General features: G+C 37.2%; 1 protein-coding gene across 1 annotated transcript in view; it reads left to right on the top strand.

Moving 5' to 3' along the window:
* The window catches only part of BANK1 (B cell scaffold protein with ankyrin repeats 1), a gene marked incomplete at both ends in the record, with an annotated part of 116,088 nt that overhangs the window by 22,245 nt on the left and 68,780 nt on the right, over positions 1–25,063 (top strand). The window contains one exon of the mRNA XM_080916043.1: positions 15,691–16,089. Coding sequence (XP_080772169.1) covers positions 15,691–16,089 — 399 coding nt within the window. The remainder of the gene's footprint in view (positions 1–15,690; positions 16,090–25,063) is intronic.

The following is a 25,063-nucleotide window of genomic DNA, read 5'->3' as shown; positions in this document are numbered from 1 at the left end:
CAAATGATTTTTGCTGCTGTCTCTTGGGATCATGCCACAGGGAAAAAAAAAACCTGAAGTTTTATTTCAGTTTATCTTAACATTGATTTGCACTGTTCTTTGATAGCTAAACCATTGTTTGACACTAGAATATTTAAGATTAATAGTTCCTTTTTCGTATGGCCTTGGATATGTTTCTTAAGCATTCTTAGCTTATTTATTTTCAAGTTTAAATTTTTATGTTTGAGTCAAAAGTCTGTAAATCCTGAATACTCTAAGAGTGTACCATAATGTGCAAGCAGACTAAATGCATATTATTATCAACGAGTAGCTTTCAATGTAGTTATTTTGAAATTCGGCTCATTTACAACCAAATGGTAAGAGCTCCTCACTGAATGACATCAGATAACTGCCATGGTCACAAGGGTGAGGTGCAGCAATCTGGATGTCCAGTCACTTAGCAGTATTAAGAAATAAGACACAATAATAAGCTAGGAAGAAAAAACAAATAAATATTGGTTTACATTTATATTTCAAAAAATAGGATCTATAGTTATCATAAGTTGAACAGGTCTTAAAATTGGACAGAAATACCGATATAGTTTAGGAACTTTGGAAGACAGGCCAATGGCTATTATGAACATATGCTGACACCTACTACTGAAATATAATGAGACAACTCTGCTTAAAACAATTTGATCTTGTTTTTTCTCATAGGTTTAAAGAAAATATGGTCTGGCTGGAACATAATATATTTTCCATAGCTTTTTCCACATAATAAAACTACAGATAATTTTTTTTCGAACAGTAAGTTGTCTGAACTACTGAATAAAATTGTAAGCATGAACACAGGACCCTTATTATCAGTTTGAGGCCCAGATACTAAACTGGGCCTTGATCACTAATCAGCTGGAATTTCCAAGCTGAGATTTTTGATCTTTCAATTATACAAGTAAATATCTATTAAATAATTAAAGAAAATTTAATCCTCTGGTGTCAAGTTCAGACATCATAGATATGTATAGTAGGATAATATGAATACTTAAAAATTAATAGAATGTAAATATACTTTATAGTTTCTTGTTAACGGTTGTATTGAAACTCCTAAAGATGAATTTTAAAAGGAATCTTATGTTTTTCTATTAATTTGTATAAGACTTGGTTTTATAGCCAGAAGTGTTAGAGTATAACCTTTACAAATAAAATCAACCCAACTGAGTACCTCTAAAGAGGGCTTTAGAAACTGGTGTTAACAAACTAATAGTCATATAAGTTTAATCTTGATAAAATCTCTGTTAAATGTCTTCAGAACACCAGCCCTAAAATCTGTGGAATTATACGTTTATCTTAAAGTCAAATTTTTGATTATAGGATGGGCTTTTCCCGGGAGCAAGGACTTTGTGAGGTGAGGTATTTTAAAACCTATGTATAACGTTGATCCTACTGCAGCACGTGCTGCGACCCTAACACATCTTCAGTAAGCATTTGCTCATCGACAGTGTGATCACAGGCTGGTACAGGTTCAGGTACTCGGAAAAGAATCTAGGACAATGTATTCACATCAAACCTGCCTTTCTATAACCCACAAAGCACATAAGAAAGCCATTATATGGAGGAATGTAATACAGAGGCTTATGTTTCTCGGCGTGTTTCTTATTTAGTAACTCTGTTTGGGTATTTAATTCTGAGTTAAATAGGCATATTCTAACCACTCCTTCCCTTCCTTTGTTCAGTGGAGATCCATAGCTCAAACCAGGCCATATTCTCTTTAAAGCAAGAGACTAACTAGATCAAAGCATACAAAATGCTGTTAACTAAACTCTTTTCCTTCCACCACTCTCTTTCAGTGGCATCATGGGTAGGTGCATTAATATAGGGGGATTCTCATTTTTTTCATTTTTCTCCAGATACTAACGCCAAGCCTTAATTGGTTTCTTTGCCTATAAAATGAACCAATTGATGCCAAATCAGATACATAAAAGCAAGTTTATTAAGAGGCAGCTTTCTGGTAAGTTCACTGATCTCAGGGCTAAGCAAGGGGGATTTATGAGTTTGGGGCATGGGGTGATGAAACATGAGCTAGGAGCTGGGATTATGCCCATATAAGGTAAAAAAGGCAGAGCCCCTGGGCAGGCACTCATGGGTGGGTAGCCAGAAAAGCAGAGACCTGGAGAGATCTCCTGTGAACCTGGAATTTTCTTCATGCTGGTGAGACTGGGAAAATAGCAAACAGGGTTTCTTAACTCACCCAGGGGATGAGAAGGTTTCCAACCAAACAAGCACCTCCTTCTTTTCCCCTTCCTACAAACTACATAATCCTTCCAGGTGAAGCTATATATATTGAAACATGGTTCAGAGGCAGGAAGGGCTAATGTCACAGGAATGTGAACTACTCAACCATGATACCAACTTTTTCCATCAAATTGCCCACATTTTATAAGATTCTATTTTGCAAGAAAATATAGTTATTCATATCTAAGTCAATTATTTATTTCTCTAGTGACTAGCTATATTGCATGAATCCTGTGGTTAGAAATTAATCTTTATGAGGACTCAGTAGGAACTCATACATTAGTTTTCAAAAGAAAGAGGTCATCAGGAAAATAAGGAATGTGTTCCTTTAGAATCTGAGGAATAATTGTGGCAGAACCCCTGGTAAATGTTGCTGAAAACTATATGAAGCACTGTTGAGAGAAGAAATTCTACATTATCCAGTGATGGGCTAGTTTGTAAAATTGTCTGAAAGTGTACCAGAGTCCTTGACTGCAGGTTTTAGTTACAGCTTCTAAGCTTATGTGGCCATCTGCCATATTATCTTTCAGCACACTCGTCTACTTATCAAACTTCCGGCTTCGAGAAGGTTTCTGATATGGAGGAACTGAATATTTCAACATGGTGTATGCTTCAGTTGGGGCATAAATGTGTTGTGTATAATGGTATCTCAGGAGCTAGCTTTATAAATATGCTTGTGTATACCTTATATTTTTGTATCTTATATGGGATGATATATGTATTTTTATGATTATTATGTATTAATATAGTTAATATTTGTACAGATTTTATATATACAATTGCTTTCTAGGTGATTGCAAACTTACTATTTTATTACATTATCTTATTGATATCATAAAATGTAATTATTTGAGGGTACTTGTTGTACACTATAAATGAGGTCCTAAGTTTTATCAATATAAAAAAATTAAAATATTCATAGAATATCATCATAGGTTCCAATGAAGCCATTATTAGACAGCAATAGTGAAGATGTCATTTATAATTAAGATAGATTCCACAAATTTTCATGCCTACCACTCTGATATTTTGTGTGAATTGGAGCCACTGAGTATGGGAAAAATTAGTGGATGCTCAAGAGATCCATAGATAGCTTAGTTTTTTGCCAAAGGCACACGACCTTCCATCAGTTAGTGCACTCTGAGTCTAATCATTGGCTTAAGGGTCTCCGGAGGTTAGAGAGGTAACTTAGCAGTTTCAGATGTCTGCTGGTATTCTACAAGTCTCTAAAATCCCTTTCTGTAACTCCAGCCATTCTGTTTCCTATCTTCAAATCTAGAATTGTTTTGTTTATGAGGAAGAAGCTCTATGGGCATACACTTTTATCTTTTCATTTCATTCACCATAAAATTGCCACAAGAATCATCGGGGGTAAGAAACATTGGTGTTCAGTCTCTATTTATGAATGGTATCATTAGTTCCCTGCAGGGTAGGCTCCCTTATTCCCTATGCACAGCAAAAATCCAGTACAATGACATAATCCTAACCCTTGCAGTTGTGATCCAGAGGACAAACAGCACAGTACTTTCGTGGATGGCTATCTTAGTGCTTTATGAAGAGAGTTAGAAGATTTCAGACAGCAGGTTAGCTAACTACAGACAAAGATACTGATTGGCCCATGTCCTGTTGGTGCCTTACTTATGAACTGAGAATTCTTTTTGCACCTTGCAATTGTTAAAGGGAGGAAGGGTAGAAGGAGGCATGGGAAAAGAAGAGAGAAGAGGCCTACATGTTTTACAAAGCCCAAAGTATTTACCATCAAACCCTTCAGAGGAAGTCTGCCTGCTGATTACTGTGCTTGTCATAACAGGAAACTTCTGGCATTTCAGATTCGGTGGTGCTAACAGGCTGTTCATGCCATCTGTGTACGTGAAATAACACATTAGCTCTTGAATACCGTATGAGTACAACCCCATTGAGATATCCAGATATTCAGGTTTGTACAATGCCTTTTCATCTGAACAACCCTTTAAAAAGTCACCCCCAAAATACGTTTCAGACTCTCACATTGTGAAAGCTAGAGCAATTTCTGAGTATTGGGTAATTTTTGTAGCATAGTCTCCATATGAGCAGGTGCACAGCATTGAACAATGTCCCAGAGCTGCAAAAGCAGAATGACGTGCTGAAGAACTAAGAACTAATGGTTCTGGGGGTTGTGAGACACACACACACACATATTCACACACACATAACTACATACGTGGGTGTGTGTAGTGTGACTTCACAGACTTATGGGAATTATATAAGAAGCATTAGACACTTTTGCTGCTGTGAATAATTGATTGATCCATTTTTCTTTTCTTGGAGGAGAAATATGAGTGAGTGTTTCACCATCAAAAAACCATTAGAAAGTCCCAGTTTTTTTCTCCTTTTATACAGAAAATATCTTTACAGAATTAAAATGTGAAACAGATTCAACTGCTTATGCTGAGTGACTGAAATAAAGGTCTGTGTACAGGACATGAGCTTCCCAGAAAAACCAAACAAAGCAACAACAACAACATACACACCATATTCTAGAAGGCTCACTGATTAGAATTTCATAATTATAGAAAGCTGGAATGTTACAGATTTGGGGACAAAAATATCATTAGTCTTCTTTAGAAACATTCCTAGCTGATTTCTTTTTAAATAGTATCTGTGTGTGTGCATGTGTCTGGTGTGTGTGTGTATGTGTGTGTGGTGTATGTGTGTGCTTGTATGTGGCTGCATGTGTTTGTGTTATGTGCATGTGTAGTATGTGTGATATGTGTGGTGTGTGTGCATGTGGTGTATGTCTGTGTGTGTATGATATGTATGTGTAGTGTTTTTGTATGTGGCTGCATTGTGTGATATGTGTATGATGTGCACTGATCTGAGGATAGTGCTTAAAAGTTAGGTTATCCTGTCACCTTGTAGATTCCTGAGGTAGAGCTCAGGCCATCAGTGCACTGCAACGCCTCAGCACACTCAGTGGATTGTTAGTGTTTACCAATCCTAAAACCACAAACTTGAGGAGACAGCTACCAGCTGGGACTTCTCTGCTTTACTGTAATCTGTAGTCCGCCCTGCTGCCTTGCACTGAGTTGCTAAGGCATTTCCTTGCCTTACAACATTTTTTCCCCTTCTGTGATAAAACACTCTATAATTAAGTGCTTCTTTGTTGGAACATGTCATTCAGGAAACCTGAATGTTCTCAGGTCCTGGTAAGTAATATTTCACTCAGAATAAACTACCTCTTACACTCTTTGAAATGAGCCGTGTTTAGCATTAACGTGCATGATAATCACAAGATGAAGTATCAGGACTATAACTTTTACTTTTATCGTTTTCTAACATTTTCCAGGGATCTAAAAGGGCCTTGTTCACGCTAGGCAAGCACTCGAACACTGAGAAGTATCTAGACCTTCTCTTTTTCCTCTTTTTTGGCAATTAAAAAAAGTATAGCTTTGGGAATTCGAATCTTGCAATATTTTCCCATTATGTATAATAAAATAATGGGTTAAGACTGGATCTTATTCAAAAGGGAAAAAAAGTGCACCTTTGAAACTAAGATTCTAGAAAAGAATTTTGATTTTTGTTTAGCCATGTTCTTTTGAAAATATTCGTCATTTTCTTTTTTATTCTATTTTTATTGGATATTCTCTGTATTTACATTTCAAATGTTATCCCTTTTCCCCTGACTCCCATCCCCACTCCTACTCCCCTTACTTCCATGAAGGTGCTCCCTGTCCACCTCAGCACCTTGACATTCCCCTACACTAGGAAAATATGACTTCACTGACACAAATCTCCCACGGATACCAGACAATGATATCTTCTGCTACATATGCAACTGGAGCCGTGGGTCTCTCCATGTGAACTTGTTGGTTGATGTTTGAGTCCCTGGGAATTCTGAGTGTTTTGGTTGGTTGCTAATGTTGTTCTTAACCATGGGGTTTTGAACCCTTTCAGCTCCTTCAGTTTTTTCTCTAGATCTTCATTGGGGTCCCTGTGTTCAGTCTGATGGTTAGCTGAAAGTATCCTCAACGGTATCTGTATGACTCTGCCAGAGCCTCTGCACGGGCATCCATATCTGTCTCCTAGACATAAGCCCTTCTTGGCATCAGCAATAGTGCTTGAGTTTGGAGGCTGCATAGGGGGTGAATCCCCAGGTGAGACAGTCTCTGAGTGCTCTTTTCTTCACTCTCTGCTCCACTATTTGTGCCTGTATTTTCTCCTGTGAGCGTTTTGTTCTCCCTTCTAAGAAAGACTGAGGCATCTGCATTCTGGCCTCCATTCTTTTAGAGCTTAATAAGGTCTGTGAATTGTTTCTTGGGTATTTCAAATTTTGGTGGTTAGTATCCACTCATCAGTGAGTGCATACCATGTTTGTTCTTTTGTGACTGGGTTACCTCCCTCAGAATGATAGCTGTTAGTTCCATCCACTTGCCTAGGAATTTGATGAAGTCATTGTTTCTAATAGCTGAGTAGTTCTCCATTGTGTAAATGGACCACATTTCCTGTATTCATTCCTCTGTTGAAGGTCATCTGGTTTCTTTCCAATTTTTGGTTATTATAAAAAGGCTGTTATGAACATTGTGGAGCATGTGTCCTTGTTATATGTTGGAATGCCTTTTGGTTATATGCCTAGGAGTGGTATAGCTGGGTCTTCTGGTAGTACTATGTCCAATTTTCTGAGGAATCTCCAGACTGATTTTCAGAGATGTTATACCAGTCTGCAATTCCACCAATAATGAATGAATGTTTTTCTTTCTCCATATCCTTGCCAGCATCTGCTGTCACCATAGATTTTGATCTTAGCCATTCTGACTGGTATGAGGTAGAATCTCAGTGTTGTTTTGATCTGCATTTCCCAAAGGACTAAAGTTGTTAAGCATTTTTTTAGGTGCTTCTCAGCCATTTGTTATTTCTCAGTTGAGAATTTTTTTGTTTTCCTCTGTACCCTATTTTTAATAGGGTTATTTGATTCTTTAGAGTCTAACTTTTTGAGTTCTTTTTATATATTGATATTAGCCTTCTATCAGATGTAGGATTGGAAAAGATACTTTTCCAATCTTTTGGTTGCCATTTTGTTTTATTGACAGCATTCTTTGCCTTATAGAAGCTTTGCAATTTCGTGAGGTCCCATTTGTTGATTCTTGATCTTAGAGCATAAGCCATTAGTGCTCTGTTCTGGAAATTTTTCTCTGTGCCTATGTGTTCTAAGCTCTTCCCCACTTTTTCTTCTATTAGTTTCAGTGTACCTGGTTTCATGTGGAGGTTTTTGATCCACTTGGACTTAAGCTTTCTATAAGGAGATAAGAATGGATCAATGCATTCTCCTGCATGTTGACCTACAGTTAAACCAGCACCAGTTGTTAAAGATGCTGTCCTATTCCATTGAATGTTTTTAGCCCCTTTGTCAACTATCAAGTAATCACAGTTGTGTGGGTTCATTTCTGGGTTGTGAATTCTGTTCCATTGATCTACCTGACTTTCCCTGTACCAGTGCCAGGCAAGCACTCAAACACTGAGCAATATCTAGACCTATTTTTCCTCATTTTTGTCAATTAAAAAAGTGTAGTTTTGGGAATTAGAATCTTGCAATATTTTCCCATTATGTATAATGAAATCATGGGTTAAGATTGGATCTTATTCAAAAGGAAATAAATGTTCATTTGCAGCTAAGATTCTAGAAAAGAATTTTGATTTATGCTTAGACTTGTTCTTTTGAAAACATACATCATTTTCTATATAAAATGATTGTCAATATAAATACAAACTTTCTTTAAGATTAAAATTTCATTATAGTACTTTATAAGACAAATGAGATATTACTGAATCTGACAGAGTAAGTAAAAAAAGCTAGTACAACTTTATCTTATTCTAAAAACCCAATTTGTTAGACTAAAGAAACAGTCTCTAGGCAGCAACTCGACATGACTTTTATCTACCCTGTAGTACAGATCATATCAGTGAGATCTGTGGATCTTTTAGTGATTGCAGAAATGAACTACACAATGATGGTGTGGTCTAAGGTGATATAAACTAGCCTTGTACTATTTCCCAGTAGGCAAAGAGAGGTAGAGTCTTAGTGTGTTCTCCTGAAATTTACTGGTCAATCCCCTGCTTATTGTTTCTCCAGATGGTGGATGGTGCTCTTTTACATAAAAGGTGGAAGCTTGTCTAAAGGAGGGACTCTAAATGTAGCAACTCAAGGGTCACTGTCATGGGGCTTTGGGGTGATACCATGGATCTTGAGTCATAGATTTTCTGTAAGTAACAGCTCACCCATGCTGTTTATGACTATACAATCACTCATCACTCACTGGTGACTAAGCTCGGTTTGGATAGACCATTACTATTGTCTTCTATCAGGGCTCTACTTTCAGTTATATGGAGGCTTGTTCACAATTCCCCAGGAAGTCATTCAACACTCATGTACAATTCTTTCACCACTTTTATATTCTTAGATTTTTGACACACATTTTGAATAGTCAGCTTGTGACTTTAACTGCATCTTCCATAGATATAATAATGTTCTTTGATTATGTTTTACATTTCCAGAAATAAAATTTATTTCTATGAACTAGGTTTTCATTCATTATTTAGTTTCTCAACCAATAAAAGTTGGCTGATCTCCACAATGGCACCCTTCCTTAAATACGGAACATAATGATTGATACTTGATTTAGTTCTAATGTGTAAAATGAAGTGCATTACCTCCAGACTACTCTGGATAACCCCAGGGTAATTCCTGCTGGATTTGCAGCCTATCTATTAATGTAGTACATACTTCTCTGTTTTAGGACAAAGCATAAGAGAGTCATAGAAGTGAATTCAGCTTCTACCAACTTTTGGTTTTCGACTCAACTCAGTTTCCTATGAGAAGAATCAAAGGCAATACAAAGGTCTCTAATTGCCTTTGTGGCTCTGACAAGTTCCCCTCTGAGAGTGATTGACAGTGAGTGCAAAAGACTCTCTCATCTTATGAGTTAAATTAACAAGTTCAGGAGTTAGTTCCATGTCAGTAGGCCCAGAGTATACTGGAACTGAACCCCTCCCTCAATAGCTTGTGAAACCAGTGTTAATTTTCATTAATATATGTAGAAGTTTGTGAGACCTGGGATTTGAAGACCTTAAAGAATGGGACTATTGTCTAATGTTGTAGACAGCTCCAGTTTCAGTGTACTTATAAACATTCATGTAACAAAGAAAGCAATGATCCTAGGAAAGTTTTTGAATTCAGAAAAACATGTACATCAACACCATTAAACACCTACTAAATATTCACAGAAGCCCTTTCCAAGAATTTTTTTTTTTCAGAACAGACCAACTTAGACACCATTACATGGCACGTTCTATAGATTCTTTCTGGGACAGCATGAGAACAGGGAAGAAGAACGTTCTCAGCATATCCTTTCACCAGATTGGGTTCTATAGCTGTGTTCCAACATTCAACAAGAATAAGCGTGTTTTAGAAATTGAATGTAAATATTTAACAGAGGAAGCATGGTAGCATATCCAAGACCAATCCAGGGAATAAAATGCACTTGAGGTAAAAGGTCCTCTGCCATTTTCCCCCTAGAACATCTCTCACATTTCCCCAAGGCACTGTTCACCATGTGGCACTTTTGACTGTTCTTAGAAAGCAGGAACTGATCTTTGGGCTGTCATTACTGGTCTGAAGAATGGGTCTTATATCTGGCTGTATTCAGGTCTCTTGAACTGTACATGCCATTAGTAAATAACTATCTAATTTGGTTTTAAGAGTGCTAAAAACTGTCCATCAGGTGGCTTCATAACACTTTCTTCATCCTACAGACTCATTTAAGATAAGTCTATAAATCACCTGGGCAGGAAAGAGTTTCTCAGGGGTAGCTGCTTGTTCTAGAGACTTTAAAAAGCACACAAAGTGATTAACCTGACTAAACTGCTGATTGGAACAATAATGGTTTCTACCACCATCTACTCTTGCCCCTTGAGAGTGTGAACTAGAATAACTGCATTTGGGCTTGTGTTCATTATTTCACAAAGATTACAAGGCATCCAAGATGAGACCTGGTGACAGTAGAGGATGTTATCTAGTGGCATTCTGAGGACTCAAAAACTCTCAGTAAATAATAATTGAGAAAATTAAAGATCAAATGACTTGCCGGACTTCATCTATCAGGAAGAAGGAAATGATACTTAGTGCTAATCTTCAATCATTTGAAAATTACCATAAAGTGATTATTGGCAAAGGACAAATCAAACCTAAATGAACATGATGGCTCAGTTTTCACCATGACCAAAAGAGGTTCAGATTATAGAAAAAGAATAGATTACATCAATTTCGGGGTAAAATATTAATCACTAAGTTTAAATAACATTGTATTATTAAAGGTGAACTTAGCACCTATCTCAGCTTCAGTGATGAATGAAGAAACAATGCTATTTCTCCATGTGTTACTTTAATTTTATTTCATTAATGTTTCTCGGTTTATTTACTATTTGCTTATTTATTCAGTGTGGGACTTTGGATGGAACTTAGACCTTGGTATCCTACTCTGGCTTCTTGCTAGAGATCTGCCTTGCTAGCTGTTGACCAATGGTGTAATCCTAATGCCTTCAGCATTGGTCTGAGTTCTGTAGTGACATGCATTTAACTCACCTCTGTTCTTTGTGTAGTTCTCGGCATTGCCATGTCCTCTCTTTGGACATGCTGCCTTTAGGCTGGATTTTTTGTCTGTAACTGAGAACAGTGGCAAGCTCTGTACTGTGATGCCCAACAGTAACTTTCCCTTGTGTTCCTAACATGGTCCTTCCCTTAGGACTGAATAACCAGAATCCCTTCAGATGTTCCTTTTTGGTTCCCTTCCATACCTGCGCTATTTATTTATCAATCACTTTTTTAATTGGAAATATTTTTGACAGGTATAGGAAAGATTGAATTGCCTGTATTATGCATGCATGTGCTGTGCCATGATAAATATTTTTATTTATGCATTTTGATGTGAACTATTATTTGCCAGCATTTGTCTACTAGGATGTTATATATAAATTTATATCACCTAGTACATCTGACTTATTCTCTAGGATAGTTTAATCTCAACTTTCAATGAATGACTAACTAATAAATTATTACATTGTTATGATCTTATATATTACCTAAATGATATGTAATTATCCTGATAATTAATATAATTATAATTGATAATATAAAGGATTTTTATTATATGTGTGAGATCTTATAATGCACCTGCCTTTCAGATCTGTCACGCTTCCATGGTTAGTATCCACTCTTAGGTTTTTAAATAGCAGTAGCATTTTCATCTTGATTTATGTGCATCCTGTTTTCCAAACCCACCTGCTGTAAGCTCGATCAGTTTCAGAGACTACAGAGTGCCTCCATTTCCGAACTTCCTTTGGCTACACTTCTTTAATTTCCATGTTCATTACACCTTAGTTTAGATGCATTCTAATCAGGAAATCTTAGAATTTCTGCATGTGATCACTTTTTACCTAACCTTTGTACTATTACCCCAGTTATGCTGTATAAAATTCCATAAAGTAGTATACAAGTTAAATATTTGTTGATAATAAATCGTAAGAACATATATTTTAAAAATTCGTTGATATACATACATGTATATGTATACATATATGGAAAGAGACAGAGACTGAGAGATGATTTTTATCATTTATTATAGACAACCAGGTATGCATACTAATTAATGTGTTTATTTTTACCAAAAGAATTCAATATCAGCTGAATATTTGATACTTGAAACATAGAGCATCTTCATGTTTTATCAACTTTGTTGATGCTCTATGATAGCCAATCCTGAAAACATCACAGAAAAAAAAAGACAAAATAATATTCAGAGAATTTTTTTAAAACAGGAAATTTTGTTCTAGTGACAGGCTAAAATTTACCAAGTGACATTTCAAGAAATTGAAGTGATCAACTGAAATAGTATTTTTAAAATCAATTATCATAATGCAGTACAATTCAAACTAGTTTGCTGGGCACACTGAGGAGCAGCAGCTTTAAATATTAAGAGGTTGATTCCTACAATTAAACCCCATGTTTCTGTCGGAGCAGAGAACTTGGTGTAGACAGTGACAACATTGCAGTTCCCAGCAGACTGAAGTTGGAAATCTGGGCTGCAGTGTTTCTAGCAGTATGCACTGGCTCTGCATTTGTGACAGGGTGTGTAGTGTGACTGTGCCTGTCATGTGTTCAGAGGTGAACACAGAGAAGCTTCTGTAGTGAAGTTGCACAGTGTAAGCTTAGGAGCACATGGCCAGAAACACCTAAGCTTACGTATGCATTTGATGTGGAATGGAATTCTGGTTGCCAGGAGTACAGGAATCTTTTACCATTTTGTTACAACCGCCCCTAATTGAGTCCTGATCCAGAGTTGAAAGAGCTAGTGTCAAATGTATACAATGAATACATTTCTCTGTATGTATATATTTATGTAACCCCTACCCAGACCAAGATAGACAGTAATTCCTGAGCTGCGGCAGGCTTCCTCAGCCTGACCGACTAACGCCTGTCTCAAATATTCTTATCTGTGTCTGGTGGATTCCATATGTCTGCTCCATGTGCTTGCTCAGTCCTCTCATTGTTATCTTTCAATTTATCCATGTTACATGTAGCCACAGCTCATTCCTTCTCACTGCTGCACAGAAGGTTTTACAGTACTTGAGGAGGATTTGCCTTTTGAGAACTAACCTATGATTCACTCTAATATGTTGAAATTTCTCTGAAGAAATTATAGCAAATATTCTGCTTCTTCTTGTGCTTGACACAGTTTTTCTTTCTTGATATAGAAAATTTTATAATAACCATTAAACTAAAGGTCACTTTAACCAAGGTTTGGGTTTTATTTTCCAGTTATACCCCCATTGATTCATAAAGCTGGTTCCTTGTATTCATTAGTACAAGGGTTTTTTAAAAATAGTAAAAATCTTGGGCAGGTAAGATGGCTCAGTAGGTAAAATTTTTTTCCACATAGGACCGACAACCTGAGTTTGATCCAAAATCTCAGATAGAATGAGACAACTGACTTCTGAAAGTTGCCTTCTCATTGCCATGTGATAGGTATGCAGCATGTCCATACATACAACACATATACATATACACATGTACACACATACATACATGCATACATACATACATACATACAAACACACACCATACATACAATACACATATACATACATACACAAATATGCATACATACATACACACATACATATGTGTACACATACACACATCATGCATACATACACATGCATATATACATACATACACAATACACATACACATATACATATATATACACATACATACAAACATACATAAAACACATAAACATACATAAACATACAATACATGCATAAATAAAATAGCTTATTTTATTATTAAAATATCTTTACAACTTGCTAACATGTATTAAGCATATATAATAATGGGGTTTTATTATGAAAAGTTTATAAAGTTCATCCTCATTTCCCACCTCTTCTCCCACTTCCATTGCCCCCTTTGCCTCAGAAGCTAGACAACTTCTCCTTCAGAATATTGCATTTGTATTCACGTGTGGTTAAGCACAGGTATATGTAATGTGTACATATGTTCATGTGCATTTACATATGCATATAGGTGTGCTTATACATGTATGTGTATGTGTAAGGAGGCAAGTGTAAGATGCTTTTCTCAGTAGCTTTCCACCTTACAGTGTCTCTTAAGGAGCCCGAAGCTAGAGTCTTACGGAGTCTTGGCTAGATTGACTAGCCCATGAATTCCAGGGAGCTGCCTGTTTCTAGCCCTGCAGTGTACGGGGTACAGATGCTGTATCCAACTTCCTCCCTTCCTCCCTTCTTCCCTGCCTTCCTTTCTTCCTTTCTCCTTTAAATGTGGGTTTTGGAGCTTAGGCGTCCTGTTAGTAAAGCAGGTTCTTATCAACTGTCCTCTCTCCGAATCTCTCTACAGGGATTCAGTGCAGCCTTTTCTCATCTCGACCTCAAGATTTTGTATTATTGATGCATCGAAGAATTTTCTTTTTTACTTTAAACTACTCTAACTATCATATTTTTCTACAGTGCTTTCATTTTTGCTTTTACAACATCTGCTTTGAACCATCCAGCTTTATTTCAGGTTAGAAACTAAAATATTCCCACTTTTGAAACTTTATCTGGACAATGAAGCCTTTAAAAAAAGGTTAAATTGTCTTTCAACACATGTTTTACTCAACCTCCAGTAGATTTTATACTCTGCAGACCTGTCAGTTTCCTTCTTAATTATTTTCACTAATCCTTATATGCTGAATTATATTTTTATTGTACAAATCTTGCTTTTTATAATTAATTGACATATTATTGAAATTATAAATACTTTATAACTATTTATATATAAATATAAAAATAAAAATATTTTTGCAATTATTTTATAATCATTCCCATTGGAGAAAAAAATTGGTACTTCTAATATTTAGTCTTCTCATATTTATGTAAATGAATATTAGACTTTCTGTTTTAGTATGTGCAGGAAAGTATCTCTATTTGTTTTCTTCCTTCTTGTATTTGGTGTTATTAAATGGCTGGCTTCTCGTGCCTACTCATATAGACTGAAAGAAATGAGAAAGACAAGGGTAGTTTGTGAATTTCTGCAGTGGAGGTCTTGTGTGGTCCTCCCCTCTGTTCTGATAGAGGTTGAGTTTGTGTGCTTGACTTATTTGTCAGACTCAGCTTTGAGCCAATTGTGTAGGATCTTGACAGAGATGCTCCGTGATGCAGTGTCAGGTAGGAAAGAGATGCGTGAGGATCCTAACATTTTCATGGCTCTTATTCCTCATCCATCTTGGTTCTGAGTGGGAGATAGACTCTAGTTCTCTAGTTCGTCTATAATAACCCACTGTGCATTTCAGTAACATGTTATTATTTTTAATCTTAATAATTTTTATTGTATATGGAGAGGTGTAGATGTGCATGGGCCACGGCAAATGTATGGAAGTCAGAGAACAGCAAATGGGACTCCGTTCTCTTCTTGCATGATGTTGAGGACAGAAATTGAAGTCAGATGCTCAGGTTGATGGCAAGCATTTTACCCACTAAGCAGTCGAGCTAATCCAAACTTGTTAACCTATAAAACATCATTAGCCTACAACCTTTTGGTTTTCACTGTTGAGTTCCTTCATGTAAATGCGTTTGTTCCGCTGGGTAGTGAGGAGTCATGTTCATGCAGTGGGTACAGAGAAGACTCTTGCAAGATGTAGACTGTGTTATATCTTAATATTTATAATCTGCACTATTGCAATAAAGGTGGTGCTGTTTTACAATATTGATATCTGATATAAGAAAATTACTGTGTTTCCCAAATTGTATATTACAAGTTTTGAGTATAATGTGCTGTTAGCTCTTCAACTAGAAAAAAGAAATTGAAACCCTTTTTACTCCCTCCTTTTCTAGGAAATGAAAAAGATATCCTACTGCTACATGAAGAAGATGCTAAGGAATGGGCTCTGTACTTGAGAGAAATATTTATCCATGTTGTAAAAAGAGAAGAAATCCTGTTATATCCCTTGGGCAGTTTTTCTTCTTCTCATTTGGAATTGCTAAACTTAAATGCTTACAGATGTAAGCTTCTGATACTATCTAATAATCTACTTAAAGACCTGACGCCAAAGAAGTGTCAGTTTCTGGAGAAGATACTTCACTCAACAGGAAGTGTGGTGACTCTGCTTTGTGGACTGGCGAGCGCAGACCCCTTCTGTCACTTATTAAGGATCCCCAGAAGGAGGTGGGAGATCTCAACGGAGCAGGAGCCCGACGACTACATTTCTGTCATCAGACAGATTTTGGACCAAGGTAGGAATGCCAAACATTTTTGGCTGGTTTCAAATGTTTATTTCCTTTTATTTTATTTATTTATTTTTGTTTTTTTAAAAAGATTTACTTATTTATTTATTTATTATGAGCACACTGTCTTCAGACACACCGGAAAAGGACATCAAGTTTCACTATAGATGGTTGTGAGCCACCATGTGGTTGCTGGGGATTTGAACTCAGAACCTCTGGAAGAGCAGTCAGTGCTCTTAAACATTGTGCCATCACTCCAACCCCCTTCATTTGCTTTTATTTTGCAGTGTAATGGCTGGAGAGATAGCCCAATGGTTAAGAATAGTGACCACCTGCTTTTCCAGAGGATTCAAGTTCAATTCCCAACACCCACATGGCAATAATTCCAATTTCAGAAGGTAGAATACCATCTCCTGGTCTCTCTGGGCACCTGGTACATGCATGGTACAGCTACATGCAGGCAAAATTCCTATATACAGAAATTACCATTTTTCTTAAGTCTTGCAATTTAAAAATTTAAAGTTACTTTTAAGCCTGTAAACAGCTGGTGTCAAAATAAGGTCAGAGCATAGATGCCAACTTCACCTGACAATGTTCTATCTTGTACAAAAAAATGTGTTACGGTTCTTCATTTTTGCCTTCCTTCCTGTCAAAGCTTATCATTGATTCTAAAAATGGCTAGTGCATACATATAATTCCTTCAGGCAACTTGGTGCCACCATAACGATAGAAGAAAGCTCTGCTGGACTGTGCATGCCTCTGTTTCTAACAGAACATCTGGAATAACAGATGAAGCATGAACTGCTGCGATCCGCATGCACTTGTGCTGACATAAGGCAACAGCAGTCCAAAGTCTTGAAGATTTGAGTTAGAATCGTAGCGCATCTGTTGTTCCTAATCATTGCACACTGTTAACCATTACAGAACGAATGCTTTTGTTTTCATTGATTTTAAACAGCAAATTTGATGTTAAGCACGGAGTGAGGATAGAAATGACAGAATGCAAGTTCTCGCTCATCAGCCCACTGCGTTCCTGTGCAACAGTCATCTCCGCTGTGCCACAGAGTGTGCTATATTCAGTTCCATTCTTGGTTTCTCAACTTACACGTGGCCTTCAACACCCAGCTTTGTAGCAATGGTTCTGCGTTAGGTGGGAAGGGTGCAGTTATTTTTTCATATTGGCCATGTCAGAGGTCAAGGTTGGATCTTTGTGTTGGAACATATATCCACATTCTCTGAAGAAGCTCTTTAGTGGGATGATTTGTCCTGCTCAGGGAGATTACTATTCCTTATAGTTAGGGCTCCTTGAAGTTTCTTAGAAAAAGTCCCAGACTGGCTGTTTCTCCCAGTTGCCCTACACCAGCCTGAATGACTTGTCATTTACCCTTTGTCCATACAAGCCAAAACTGTCATTGATTCCCAATGTGCAGTTAGTGGCATTCATCAACAGAGAAGCAATGCAACCACAACCTGTAGTCTTTAACCCAGATGTGGGTTCTGCACATGTTGGAGTTCTGTAAGTGGACGGAGGACCACACCTCCATTACTTCTGCCTATTCTCAATATGGTGATCACCTGCGACTGCTGAGTTTCAGTACCAGCATATCTTAAACGGAACATAGCAAAATAAAAATCCCTGTCAGCCATTACACTGGCCTTTACAGATGCAATACATTTTTCTGTTTATATGTGTCGAGTGAGCACATTTGTGTAGGTCATGTGCACATAGGTGTGCAGGCTAGATATCAACATCATGTTTTCTTCCTCCATATTTAGCCTTATATTTTCAGACAGCATGTCTCATTAAGCCAAAAATTTATCAGTGTAGCTTCTTAGCTGGTTAGAAGAAGTCATCTTCCTGGGTCAACCCTCACTTCCAGAAATTGAATAACTGATCTATGTTCTTGTGTACAGGTTTTATGTCGGTTGCTGGGAGTTTAAACTCCAGTCCTCATGTTTGTGACCCAAGCCATTTCCCAGCCTTCAAATTCAGCATCTTCTAAGCCAGTTTTAGTTATCACTTATTTTTTTTAATTGAACAACTTTATTTTAAAAAACAAAGATAAATGTACAGATTTTAAGCATTTTTGCATACAAGTGTACATATATTATTGTCAGTACTTGGTTTTTTTAAAGGTTTGATAGTGTGCATTAAGACTGTACTAGTTACAATGAGCATAAAGTACATGTAAAACAAGATGTAACCTGGAATTAGTTAAAGTTTTTTTGGTATGTAAAGATTAAGCATAATAGTTTTTCATTTTTTTCCTTGAACTTTATATATTCTGTGAGTTGTTTCTGGGGTGTTCAGAAGTTTCTGTGTTTAGTATCCAATCATCAGTGACTGCATATTATGTCTGTTCTTTTGTGACTGGGTTATCTCACTAAGGAAGATATTCTCTAGATGCATCCATTTTCTTAAGAATTTCATAAAGTCATTGTTTCTGATAGCTGAGTAGTACTCCATTGTGTAAATGTACCACAATTTTTGTATCCATTCATCTACTGAAGGACATTTGGGTTTGTATCAGCTTATGGCTATTATAAATAGGGCTGATATGAACATTGTGGTGCATGTGTCTTTGTTGTATGTGGGAGCTTCTCTGAGGTATATGCCCAGAAGTGCAAAAATTGGGTTTTCAGGTAATACTATGTCCAATTTTCTGAGAAATGACCAGACTGATTTTCAGAGTGGTTGTACCAGTTTAAAAACGCACCAACAGTGGAGAAATATTCCTCTTTCTCCACATCCTCACCAGCATCTGCTGTCATCTGAATTTTTGATCTTGGCCAGTCTGACTGGTGTGAGGTGGAATCTCAGGGTTGTTTTGATTTGCATTTCCCTGATGGCTAATGATGTCGAGCACTTCCTTAGATGCTTCTCAGTCATTCGACATTCCTCAATTGAGAACTTTTTGTTTAGCTCTGTAGCCCATTTTTAATAGGGTTGTTTGATTCTCTGGTGTCTAGCTTTTTGAGTTCCTTGTGTACCTTGGATATTAGGCCTCTATCTGATGTGGGGTTGGTAAAGATCTTTTCCCACTCTGTTGGCTGCAATTTTGTTTTCTTGACAGTGTCCTTAGCCTTACAGAAACTTTGCAATCTCATTAAGTCCCATTTGTTGATATTTGACCTTAGAGCATGAGCCATTTGTGTTCTGTTCAGGAGATTTTCTCCTGTGCCTATGTGTTCTAAGGTTTTCCCTACTTTCTCTTCTAATAATTTCAGTGTATCTGGTTTAATGTGGAGATCTTTGATCCACTTGCACTTGAGCTTTGTACAAGGGGATTAGAAAGGGTCTATTTTCATTCTTTTGCATGCTGAGTGCCAGTTAGATCAACAACATTTGTTGAAGAGGCTGTCCTTTTTCCATTGAATGTTTACAGCTCCTTTGTCAAAAATCAAGTGACCATATATGTGAGGGCTCATTTCTGGATCTTCTATTTTATTCCATTGATCCATATGTCTATCTCTGTACCAGTATCATGCAGTTTTTAGCACAGTTGCCTTGTAATACAGCTTGAGGTCAGGGATAGTGATTCCTGCAGATGTTTTCTTGTTGAGGATGGATTTTGCTATTCTAGGTCTTTCAATATTCCAGATATAATTGCACATTGCTCTTTCCAACTCTATGAAGAATTGGGTTGGAATTTTGATGGGGATTGCATTGAATCAGTAGATTGCTTTTGGTAATATGGCCATTTTTACAATGATCCTTCCAATCCATGAGCATGGAAGATCTTTCCATTTTCTGAGAACTTTTTTGATTTCCTTCTTTAGAACTTCTTTGAAGTTCTTGTCATACAGGTACTTCACTTGCTTAGTTAGAGTCACACCAAGGTACTTCATATTTTTTGTGACTATTGTGAATGATATCTTTTCCCTAATTTCTTTCTGCACATGTTTGTCTTTTGAGTAGAGGAAAGCTACTGATTTGTTTGAGTTTATTTTATATCTAGCCACTTTCCTGAACTTGTTTATCAGCTGTAGAAATTCTCTGGTGGAATTTGTGGGGTCACTTAATACACTATCATGTCATCTGCAAACAGTGATATTTTTACTTCTTCCTTTCCAATTTGTATCCTTTTGATATCCTTTTGCAATCTAATTGCTCCAGCCAGGACTTCTAGTACTATGTTGAATAGGTAGGTAAAGAGTGGGCAGCCTTGTCGAGTCCCTGATTTTAGTGGGATTGCTTCAAGTTTTCCACCGTTAAGTTTGATGTTGGATGTTGATTTGCTGTATATTGCTTTTATTATATTTAGGTATGGGCCTTGGATCCCTGTTCTTTCCAAGACTTTTAACATGAAGGGGTGTTGAATTTTGTCAAATGCTTTCTCAGCATTTAGGGAAATGACCATGTGGCTTTTTTGTTTGAGTTTATTTATATGGTGGATTATGTTCTTGTTACTTCAAATTTCCTCTTAATTTTTACCATACTTTTTTTTTTTTTTTCTCACTTATTGGCTTGATCCCACTCATCTTTTAATGTTTTCTTGGTTACCTTTCCTTAACACCTTTAACTTCCCCGAAACCAATTTTAAAAAATACCATTATTTAGTATATCAATAACTCATGGTGAAGGAACTTACCATAGTGATTCTACTAGATCGCCCCAGTCTCTCTCTTCTTCTCTCCTCCCTCTTTTTGTTTCTCTCTTTCCCTCTCTGTGTCTCTCTCTCCCTCCCCCTTCTTCTTTTTCCTTTCCCTCCCTCCCTCCCTCTCCCGTATCTCTTTCTCTCTCTCTCTTACTGTTGTGTGTGTGTCTCTCTCTCCAGTCAGTGTGTGTGTGTGTATGTGTATGTGTGTTTTGTGTGTGTGTGCATATGAGTGTGTATTTTGTTTGTGTGTATGTGTGTGTTGTGTGCATGTGTATGTGTGTGTTGTGTGCATGTGTATGTGTGTGGTGTGTGTGTGTGTGTTGTGTGCGTGTGTATGTTTGTGTTGTGTGTGTGCATGTGTGTGTGTTTTGTGCATGTGTATGTGTGTGTTGTGTGTGTATGTGTGTGTGTTATGTGCATGTGTATGTTTGTTTTTGTGTGTGCATGTGTGTATATGTTGTGTGCATGTGTATGTTTGTGTTGTGTGTGTGCATGTGTGTGTGTTTTGTGCATGTGTATGTGTGTTTTTTGTGTGTGCATGTGTGTGTGTTATGTGCATGTGTGTATATGTTGTGTACATGTGTTTGCGTGTTATGTGTGTGTGCATGTGTGTGTGAGTGTGTGTTCTGTGTGTGTTCTGTGTGTGTATATACATGAAATACTCAAAAAATTACATGTGCATTTAAAATTTTAAATGATGTATTCACCCGAGATTCTGGGATGAAACTAGAAAGTTGAACTGTTTGGGGTCAGAAACAGTTATGCATCAGTTTGTCCTCAATCCCTATGGTCTGTTAACGATTTATTTGCTTTGGCCACTTCTTTAGCTGTCCACTACCTTGTTTGATGTTTCACACTGCCATTCACACTAAATATGTAAACCTTGTTTTTTAAACATAAACAATAAAATATGGATAGATTAAGACAGAGATGTGGAACCAAATTCTTACCATTCATTTTTGCCTCTCCTCACCCAGTGGAGAAGTTACACCAGGATAAAAAAAGAACCTTTTATTCGGAAACATGCTGTGATAAAGAGGATAATAAAAATGCCAAGGAAGTCATGAAAATAATTAAATGTGTATTATATTCACACAGACAAAGAAAAATCACAGGAAATTTTACAAAATTTAATGAAACAGAAAGATATTTAATAATTACAATACTCAGGCAAAGTTTATGACATTAAAAAGTTAAGTCGTGATTCACGTTTCATCCAAGTATTTTATTTCCTTTTAAGAAATTAAGAAAACTAAATTTCCTGTCTCCTTAATTCTCAAAAGGAGACAAACACAAATCCTTGTGATCTTTCTCCTTGCTGTTTTACAACACACATGGATAGCATTTCACCTTCTTCCTGTTCATTTCTTCATTTGACTTTGGCTCTAGACATAATACTTTAGTATTTTCATCTAAGTTTCCTATAACACTGTTTATAATATGTATAGATTTATGTATGTATGTGTATATACATGCACATATATAATATAAATTATTCAGCATTTTTATTTATTCTTTTAATTTTTTAATTTAATTTTTTTACAGTCCAGATTTTATCCCCCTCCCGGTTTACCCTTTGACTGTTTCACATCCCATACGTCTTCCCCTCATCTCCACAAGGATGTCCCCACCCATTCAACACGCCACCCCATCAGATCTTCCCATGCTCTGGGGCATCCAGTCTCTTGAGGGTTAGGTGCACCTTCTCTGACTGAGTCTCTGCTGTATATGTGTTGGGGACCTCATCCCATCCTGTGTATGATCCCTGACTGGTGGCCCAGTGTCTGAGAGATCTCAGGGGTCCAGGTTACTTAGGCTGCTGGTTCTCCTATAGGGTAGCCCTCCTCCTCAGCTTCTTCAAGCTTCTCCCTAATTCAACCATGGAGGTCAGTAGCTTCTGTCCACTGATACGGTGTAAAATCTGTATGTGACTCCTTCAGGTGCTTGTTGGGTCTTTCAGGGGGCAGTCATGATAGGCCCCTTTGTGTGAGCTCTCCATAGCCTCAGGAATAGTGTCAGAATTTCCCAACTTTGGGACTCTTGCTTGCTCAGTTCGTTTGTTTCCTTGGGCTCTTGTCCATTTATTTTGTCCACGCAGTTCTTTCAGACAGGAACAATTAGGGATCAAAGTTTTGGGGACGGCAGCATCATTCCTCACTTGCCCTGTCTTTCTGCTGGAGGGAACTCTCTACAAGTCCCTGTCCCCACTGTAGGGCATTTCATCTAAGGTGCCTCCCTCTGAGTCCCCAGACTCTACCACCTCCCAGGTGTCTAGTACATTCTGGAAGGTTCATTCTTTCTGCTGGCCCTCAGGGCTTCAATCCTGCTTCCCCCACCCAAAACCTGATCAATCATGTTCCCCTCTTCCCTTCCCTGTCGCCTTTCCCACCCAGGTCTCCTCCTCTCTCCCCATTTTCTGTGATTGCTTTCTTCTCCCCCCATCCAAGAGGAATTGCAGCATCCTCACTTAGGCTCTTCTGCTTGTTAACATTTTGGCATTCTGTGCTTTGTATCCTAGGAATTCTATGTACTAATATCCATTTATGGACTAATATCCATGTACTAGTGAGTACATACCACACATGCCCTTTAGTGTCTGAGTTACCTCACTCAGGATGAAATTTTCTAGTTTCATTCATTTGCCTCCAAAACTCTTAGTGTCCTCATTCTTAATAGCTGCGTAGTATTCCGTTGTGTAAATGAGCCATTTTTTGTATCTATTCTTATGTTGTAGAACATTGGGGTTATTTCTAGCTTCTAGCTCAAATAAGCAAGGCTGCTATGAACACAGTGGAACACATGCTCCTGTGGCATGGTGGGGCATCTTTTGGGTTGATGTCCAATCCCCATTTCTCTGTCCAACTGCTCCTGTGCCCCCATTTCTTACTCTGAAATTAATGACCTTTTCCCTAATTAGTGTTGTTTCATGCACACTCATACATACAGATATATTCACACATTAATACAATCTATTTAAGTGTTGTTCATAAGCACAAACCACTACACATACATTTCATAAATACATATACTTATATAGACTTCATATGTATTCTTAAATAAAATGTGTTTAGTGCTGATCACTCGAGATTAGATAAACTATCAGAGACCTTGTTCCTGAAGAATGAATCTTCTGCTTTTTGCAGTTTTCAATGGCTTCATCTAAGGGTAGGGCTTTGTGGCACACCCTCTATTCACGTTGACCTATCAATGGTGTTGTTGTGCGGATCTAGTTTAGGTTACTACATAATTTAGATTATATTTATGTTATTTCCTATCATTAGTAGACAACACTATCTCATACAAAGGTTTAGGTCTTCTGGCACTCATAGTCGTTCTAGACCCCATCCACAATCTTTCCCGGGACTTGAGTCTATACAGTCTTTTTGTAGATGAAATGCTTGGGGTGGGCTACCCCATCATCTTTTGTTCTCTGAGTTTTGATTTGTTGTCAATTTCTTTAATGGTATTTATCTGTAATAAAAAGTAGCTTCTTAGATGAGGGGTAAGAGCTGCAATTACCTGTGGATATAAGGATATGTATTAAAAATGCAGTTAGAAATTATACTGACCTAGGAAATTGGCAATAATAGCATCTTTTCCTTTATTTAGCATTGAGATCCTCAACTGCCATGACTATTTAGCTGGCTAGATTTGCCATACTAAGCATTCATGCTATCTTCCAGGATTTCTTCATTGAGGGAAAAAACAATCTGTGATTTTATACAATATGCTAGGGTTTGTTTACTTCAGTATTTCTAGGTCCTATTATCATGAAAGTATGTTGGATTTTGTCAGTTGTCTATTAATTGTTTCCGTGATTATAAAGAGGTGTCCTTATTTATCTTTGATTACTTTGTCTTTGAAGTCTTGTATCAGCTGTTATGAGAACTGACTCTGCTTGCTTCCCAGTTATATCTTTACTTTGACATGGTGGTGTCTGTATTTGTAGGTTAAATGAGTTTCTTGTAGAGTTTCAATAGAAAGAGAGTTTTGCTTCTTAATCCTTTAAAATAACGGATGTCTTTTATTTGTGGAGTTGAGGTCACTGATATTTAATGTTATTATTGAAACATGTGTACTAGTTGCTATTGTCTTTGTTTTGGTTTTACTGTTTGTATCCCTGGTCCTACTTTGTGTTTCTATAGTGGTCTTAGTTATGGAGCCTCTTAGCTGTGCTAGTTTTCTATTCAGTCTAAACTATTGCTCCCCAAATTCTCTGTGCTGCCTTTTGGCTTGTTTATGTCATGGAAAGTTTCTCTTTCTCCTTCAATGATTGTAAATAGTTTTTTCTGGGCATAGTACTCTACAGTAGTTATGGTATTTTAGAATTTAAAGTACAGGGATCCAGAATTTTCCAGCTTCCAAAATGTTCATTAATAAAT

The sequence above is a fragment of the Micromys minutus genome (assembly GCF_963924665.1).
Source record: "Micromys minutus genome assembly, chromosome: 4".
Lineage (NCBI taxonomy): Eukaryota > Metazoa > Chordata > Mammalia > Rodentia > Muridae > Micromys > Micromys minutus.
Note: the sequence above shows the minus strand (reverse complement) of the source record. Positions and strands in the feature narration are given on the sequence as shown.